This window comes from Dermochelys coriacea, chromosome 6 (genome assembly GCF_009764565.3).
Source record: "Dermochelys coriacea isolate rDerCor1 chromosome 6, rDerCor1.pri.v4, whole genome shotgun sequence".
NCBI classification, from domain to species: Eukaryota; Metazoa; Chordata; order Testudines; family Dermochelyidae; genus Dermochelys; species Dermochelys coriacea.
Genome location: NC_050073.1, coordinates 87,880,006 through 87,887,565, shown reverse-complemented (window position 1 = coordinate 87,887,565; position 7,560 = coordinate 87,880,006). Strand labels below are relative to the sequence as shown.

Sequence of the window (7,560 nt, the reverse complement as noted above, 5' to 3'; positions counted from 1 at the left end):
AAGTGGGGTTTAGCCTGGGGCATTGCCCCTTCATGGTATCCCCTTGGGAACAGCCCTACCCCACTGCTCCCCAACCCCCAGTGCTAGAGCCGTCAGTTTGCTTTGGCCTAGGCTCCACACGCATTCCCTGTCCTCTCTTTGAGGGGGGAGTTTTCCTAGCTGTGGTTTGGAAGAGCTGGAAAGTTACTGATTTTCTTGGACAGTAAGTGATGTCCATTCTCACGAAGCAGGCCAGCCTAGTGAGTTGGTGAGACTAACCTAGGACTGTGTGCAGGGAGGGGCTTCCTGAAGAGGAAGGGTTTTTAAACATTCTCTCCCTAGCATTTGGTCCATTGCTGTTTACCAGTAGCAGGCCTAGGGGATCACTGGACTCTCTGAAACTTGCTGCCTTGAGCTAATGCTGTACACTTGCTGTGAGGTTGATCCCCCTTGCTAGAGCATGAACAAGTAACTCCTGCTGATGCTGGTGCTCATCTCCATGAGTAGCACCTTCCAGATACATCCTCTGATCTCACACTCAATTGAAAGAATCTCCCTTTAAGTTATTTTTATTGCTAAATAAACGTATGTACATGTAAGAGAACCCCTCATTGACTCCCCGGGAGCAGGAGACATGCACAGAGCAGTAAGGGGCTACAAGCAGTATTGCTCAGTGGCCTTCCTCGTCCTGCTCTTCACAGCAGCAGCACCAAAAAAGGGACAGACGAGAAGCAATCAGTCCACACAGCAGAATCTTCGGACAGAGACTCTCCCCAGCAGCCAATGTTAAAACAAGCGGGCACCGTAACCAAACGTCTGTTTAATGCCCTCAAAGTAGTAGCGCTGCCACCCTTGCTTTGTTCTCTCCTCCTCACTGGAAGGGATGCCCTTCCCCTCCAAGCGCACTTCTGTCTCACCGCCTTTATCAGTGAAGTTCAAGGTAACAGTTGCAAAGTGCCCTAGAAGAGCCGAAGGAAATCCCCACATTAGCACTGTGCAATAAGGCACAAACCCTGGACAGCACAGCCACATCCTCACCCAACATTGCTGGAGAGATCAACACACCTGTCCCATCACCAGAGGGCTCAGACTCCCTCCCAAAACCTTCCCCTGGTGCACAACCCCTTCCCTCATGTCTTGCATGACACTTGCTTTCCTTCCAGGCAGAGGAGGAGGGAGTGTCCCCCTCAACACTGCTTGCAAGACTGCCAAAGGGGTTGCAGACAGCCTTGAGGCAGAGCATGGTGCTTCTGCAGTGTTCCCAGTCCGTCCATTTGCCCAGGAAGCAACACAACATCCAGACTCACTCAACTGGGAGAGGCCTGGGGTTACTGTGGGGTTTTACGATCACCAAGCAGATATTAGTGCAACCTAGAGAACCGCCCCCCAGTCAAACCAGCCAAATGTGCAGCCATAGCAGGATTCATTCAGTTACAGACAAGGGCTGGAACTCTGTACTCTGGTTCTTCAGGCTACCTACCAGATGGCCAAGATTTAAATCTCCACTTCATAACAATCTGCTTCTTGGGGACCTAGGTAAAGAGAAAGGAATGAATGGGCAGCCATCTGCCCTGCTAATCCCGCTCCATTCCATGTTAGCCAATGCTCAGAACTGAGCATGACCCAAAGCATCAGACTCACTTCAGAGACTCACAGAAAGCAAAGCTAGAGGGAGAGGGACTCAGAGTCCCTATATCCTGTTATGTGATCGCTGGGTCCCATTAGGCTGAAGCACTGAGGGGAGAAGAGATACTACTGCTACCGCAACACTGATTCAAAGTATTCTCCCCACCATATACAATCCTTATGGGGATTGAGTTCTGAATGCTCTATATATTTATATATTAGGTGTTACTATAACGAGGCCCTAAGATCTGAGCCCCATTATGCGGAGAGCTGTACTAATATAATGAGACAGAGTCCCTGCCACAAAGAGCTTGCAATCTACACAGACAAGACAGACAATGAGTGGGAGGAGAGACAGAGGTAGAATGACTTGACCTTGGACTTGAACTTGCCCAAAGTCACACACAGCCAGGAATAGAAGCCAGATCTCCCAGCTCAAAGAAATGAAGACCTTAATTAACAAGGGTGACTGTAGGAGAATGGCAGTCACAAGGGAAGGAGTTTCAATCAGGAAGATAGTTAAGGAGGTGAGTGGAGCCCTGCAAATCCACGGATATCTGCATCTGTGGATGCGGTTGTATTGTTTATCATCTTTGCGGATCGGATATGGATCCAAATTTTTGTATCCACGCAGGGCTCTAGAGATGAGGTACAGAGCAGATGGATAAAAAACTGTGGGGAAGGTGTGACTAGGCCACCAAGGCTCCTTCTGAACAAGATACAGCTGCACCAGCTGGTACTCACTAGATCAATGAACTTGCCGCTGACACTGCCATCTAGCAAGTGGAACTTCCCTCCTTTATCAGCCTCTATGATTGCTGGCGCATGGGTGAAAGCCTGGACCATCTGCAGAGAGACAAGCCTTGTGACATTGCAGGACTCATGTGACTGGAAGCACCACAACCTTCTCCTCATAACCTGCGCCAGCTGCTCTGAAACCCGCTGGCCGGGGAGTTGCTACTGCTGCTTAATGCCTCCCACCCCAGCACAAGAGCACTGTGCTCTCTGGAACAAGCACTTGGCTGAAAGCTTAGGGTCTGCATTTTGAGGATGGGGACGGAGCAGCGTCTCCACTTTCTAGCCCATTTCTGAAGAGCTCCATGGGGATGTGAACCCAGGAAAAGCTCCCTCAGAGCCAGGAAAGCAGGATTTGAGCCTTGAGGCATGTAATGCCAGCACCCCATTAACAGAATGTTTTACCTGCTTCTCACAGGACGGGGGCCATGCCAGATCTATAGAGGGCCCCTAACTCTCATTATGCCCTTTCTATGAGTTTCTCCTAAGTGCATTTTACATTACTCCCCAAGACAGTCTCATGTGATCTGATGATCCCCAATTAAAGCCTGGCTCTCAGGAAGCGGGATGTGATTTTCCAGAAACAGAATTGGGTACTGGGGCCTACAGAGATCCCACACAATGAATGGGCAGCCATCTGCCCTGCTAATCCCACTCCATTTCATGTTAGCCAATGCTCAGAACTGAGCATGACCAAAAGCATCAGACTCACTTCAGAGACTCACAGAAAACAAAGCTAGAGGGAGAGGGACTCTTAGAGTCCCTATATCCTGTTATGTGATCGCTGGGCCCCGTTAGGCTGAAGCACTGAGGGGAGAAGAGATACTATTGCTACCGCAACACTGATTCAAAGTATTCTCCCCACCATATACAATCCTTATGGGGATTGAGTTCTGAATGCTCTATATATTTATATATTAAGTGTTACTATAACGAGGTACTTATTGCCATAGGCAATGTTACCGCTAGGGCTGCTTCCTGCAGAGAGAGAACTGGAGGTAGGCTGGCATCGACAGCCTTGTAAACCATGCAGGGAGAGCAAACGCTCGTAGATTCGCAGTTCCTGTGGTTTAACTCATCTACAGCAGCCAGCCTAGGAAAGTTATTTAGAGACAGTTAAGACCAGCCATATAGTACAGTCTCTTGTCTAGTATGCCATTCCCCCTCCTCCCACAGAGCATAGAGAGAAAGACTATGTGCTTGATGAAAGAAAAGCAGAATTTGTGGCACCTTAGAGACTAACAAATTTATTTGAGCATAAGCTTTCATGAGCTACAGCTCACTTACCACAAGTACTGCTTTTCTTTTTGCGAATACAGACTAACATGGCTGCTACTCCGAAACCTGTATGTGCTTGATGATTACTTTCAGGAGGGCAGAACACTGCCTCCTCTACTCCTGAGCAATACCAAGTGGTTTGTGGATGGGAAGGTCTCTATTCCCCAGAGGGGGCATCTGCTGCCAAATCACTCCTGAGCAGCTTGAGTCTAAGCTGTTCTACATGCAGAAGTGTACTACTCCCAGCTCCTCCCCGACCATGCTAGCTTACCTCCTGTGTAGTGAAAACTCTGTAGAGCTCCTCCGGAGATGTTAAGAAAATGTCCTTCAAACTGATCTTACAGGTGGGAATCTTGACACCTACGGGGTTAGACTGAGGTGCTGCAGTGACAGTAATAGCAGTGGTCTAAGGAAACATTAAGAAGCACAATGCTGAATTGTATCCTTAGTGCGTACACAGCACTTTAGAAACATCTTATTTCCCAGAACCCTCAAATAAATGCAGTTGATCACACACTTAAAAGACAGGAATAAGCATCTTGGAAAAATTTGTTTAGGAGCTATCATGCTTCATGGAGTAACAAGAAGTTTTAACACTCATCCTTGTTACTGACTATACTAGATTTGAGTTAGGGAACATCCCACATTGCAAATTCAAATACCCCAGCCAGCAATCATAGACTGCGTCCATTGCTGAAGATACTTTAGAGTCCAAGTAGGCAACCTGACCTATCACACGCATCAGATGCGCCTAACATGCTGCTCCTTTCTCCAGGACTTCAAGAACATCTATGGGATGCTTTATTTTACCTTGTGGTCTTCTGCCTTAGCTGCCAGCTGAGGAGCTGGCTCTGTTTGCTCCCCATTTACTGTAGGTAAAATCATGCCTTGGGTGAACTCTGAAAAGACAGAAATATGCAATGAACCTAGCAAAGATCAGGTCAATGTTTTAGCCACTCAACATGCTGTAGGACACACAAGGCTGGAAAAGCCTGACCCTGGGTTAAGGTCATGACTGGAAAGTTTGTAGTGAACAGAACTGGATGCCTAATGTGAACTGGGAGAAGAGTGCAACAAACCCCTTGAGCATGCACAGCCACCCATTTCAGGGAGATTTGAATTCTGTTTCTAAGTAGTGTGTTCAGACGGTCAAAAAAGATTATTGGTTTACATAAAAACAACTGCTGCAAAAATCTCAAGTTATCAATTCACCACAAATCCAGCTAGAGCTAGATACGGTTTCTATGTATTGTTAGTATCCTAGAAAAGAAGAAACGTGACAGACAGCTAGTGCCCCAGAAGAGTCAATGACAATTATATATAGAAAAGGAGACACCACATATTTATTTGACAAGTTGAAAAAACAGAGGGCCTGACTCCACAATACCACAGTAATGTCAAAAGAAAAGGAGTACTTGTGGCACCTTAGAGACTAACAAATTTATTAGAGCATAAGCTTTCGTGAGCTACAGCTCACTTCATCGGATGTAGCTCATGAAAGCTTATGCTCTAATAAATTTGTTAGTCTCTAAGGTGCCACAAGTACTCCTTTTCTTTTTGCGAATACAGACTAATACGGCTGCTACTCTAAAACAGTAATGTCAGTCACTGTTGCCTCAGAGTCAGTCTCTCTCCTTCACCTACACATGAACAATTGTACTGTCATCATAATCTTCTCAACTGCTGGGCTTCAACTCAGTTATGGATATGCTTAGCTTTACAGGGTGGCGTGGAACACCCAGTCTGTTTATCCCCCAGCCTAATGGAGGTAAAAGTGGATACAGTTACTAAGGTAAGCTAGAAAGCTTGGAGATCAGGTTACTGCAAAGACTTCAAAGAAGCCTCCTACCCTGGGTCATCCGACTCCAGTGCAGCAATGAAAAGGTAACTATTGCTGTAGCTTCCTGCTTCTCCCACTGAAGAACTCTGAGGTGGAAGCAACTCTACCCAGTTGTTATTTAGCAGCTGCAGGGGGGTTTCTCCCTCACGGTTATGTACCTGTTTTGAGCATGCTGATGTAAGTGCTCATTGCATTCCTGATCTTTTTAGTGCCCTCTTGCTTCATCAAGACCATTAAGTTGGTGTCAGGCTCATCTTTGGCAAGGTTGATGGAGACCTAAGCAAAACAGACAAGGCCTGGTAAACAAAATCACATTCACATGGTCCGTTTAAGACAAGATTTAGCATCATAACTAATGCTTCAGCCTAGAAAGCATTTCCAGAGGAAGCTATGAAGGAGCTTTAATACCTTTGTTATAACTCGTTACCTCATGTGCTACCAGTTCACAATAATTTCCGTACCTATTCAACTGTCTATAGATACTATACCTCCACTTCTGACAAAAATCAGCATTGAAAACCAGATCTCTTTAAGCTAAAACATATGCTGCATATCTGGTAGAGGTGCAGGATAACCTAGGTGGTCTACCAAAGAACAATGATGGACTACATCTTTATAGGGCTGCTTTAGAGAGTTAAGATGGGAATATTTAGTGCTTTGAGACTCTTTGGTAATGAAGTGGCACAGTCAGCAGTATTAGCCATAACTGTGCTTACCTCAACTTCATCAACATCATTTTCATCCGAGAGGTTGGGAATCTCCACATGCCCCTTATACTTCACTCCCGACTTTGAGGTGCCTGTAGAGAGCAATTATACTCTGATTAAAAAGGCTTGTTCGGTTCAGCTTCCCTTGCTCTGACTGTTGCAGTCAGAGGGGCAACCTCATATCATTTCTCAGAAAAGTGACTTTCCTCTCAAAACCCCGCTGACCCACTTTTGGGAAAGCCTTGGAAAACGCTGTCCATAACCCTGTGCTAGACCCTTGCCCTGAGAGAAAACAGAGGCTGTGACTCACCTGTCCATGACAGCTTGATATTCCACTCGTAGAAAAAGATCAGCTTCCCTTTGCGGTTGTTGATGGATGCTTCTCCATCCAGTTTACTCACTTCCGTCACTTCACAGGCCCCCTCCTCATTCTCCACTCTCACCGCCAGAAACAGAGCTTTCAGCTTCTCTGTAGACCAATTAGAAGCATCCCGTTCCGTCCTGTAAAGATTAAGGGGGTGTAAGAGGACTCTGGAAAATTTTGCTTTTGCGCTCCCCACCCAATCTCTTTCCGCGTTCCCCTCCCTCCATCAAGAACGGTCTCGGATGCCGCGCCCGAGGCATCCCCCCATGCTCCCTTCACCGAGCCTGCTGCGGCGGAGATCCCGTCCCTTCCCTTCTCCCACCTGGCCGCCCAACCCGACTCTCCCAACACCAGGAAGGCTGCATGAGGAGAAGGGCTCGGGGCAAGCAGCTCACGACCCGTGACCGACGGGTCAGGCCATGCCCAGTGACGACCCTCGGCGTGGCCCCCCCAACGAGGCACTGGGCTCCCCTGAGCGGAGGGCCTCTGGTGCCCGCAAGGGCCCTGCACGCGGAGGGGCCCGTGCGGTGCTGCCCCCAGGCAGGGTCGCCAGGCTCGGGAGCAGCCGCTCCCCCCCCGCCCGCCCGCCCGCCCGCCCGCCCGGACTGGCCCGTGAGCGCGTCCTCAGGCAGCGATCGCTGCCGAGCACGGAGCAGCCTCCTGCGCCAGGCCCCCGCGCCCGCGGCCCGGCTCTCACCAGTGCCAGTTGTTGACATTGGTGGCGTCCGCCCGCTGCTCCACGATCCAGCGCGGGTCGCCCTCCCCCCACTTGGCCATCGGAGCCTCCGGACGCGCCGCCCGCCTATGGAACCTACTAGAACCGCCGGCAGCCGCCTCCCGGCTTCCGCCACCGGCACGCAGTCCTTCCGGTCCCCCCGACACAGTCCGCCCGGGGCGAGGCCCCGACACCTTGGTTCCGGCTCGGGCGGGGCGCGCGGAGCGTTTTCCCTCCCTCCGCGTCTGGCCGTGCC

At 49.2% G+C, this 7,560-nt stretch overlaps 1 protein-coding gene across 2 annotated transcripts; it reads right to left on the bottom strand.

The window, feature by feature from the left end:
- Nucleotides 1–536: 536 nt before the first annotated feature.
- AHSA1 (activator of HSP90 ATPase activity 1) lies at nucleotides 537–7,542 on the bottom strand. 2 transcript variants are annotated; one of them, XM_038405320.2, is made up of 9 exons: nucleotides 7,287–7,434; nucleotides 6,536–6,726; nucleotides 6,235–6,317; nucleotides 5,677–5,794; nucleotides 4,489–4,577; nucleotides 3,950–4,084; nucleotides 2,350–2,451; nucleotides 1,460–1,511; nucleotides 537–938 (listed from the first exon to the last, which is right to left on the bottom strand). In XM_038405320.2, the coding sequence occupies exons 1-9, from the start codon at nucleotides 7,364–7,366 to the stop codon at nucleotides 766–768; spliced, it is 1,023 nt and encodes a 340-aa protein (XP_038261248.1). In that variant the 5' UTR covers nucleotides 7,367–7,434; the 3' UTR covers nucleotides 537–765. The 2 variants fall into 2 exon arrangements, with proteins under 2 accessions (XP_038261248.1, XP_038261250.1); XM_038405322.2 differs by lacking the exon at nucleotides 6,235–6,317 and having other exon boundaries at nucleotides 7,405–7,542.
- Nucleotides 7,543–7,560: the final 18 nt, after the last annotated feature.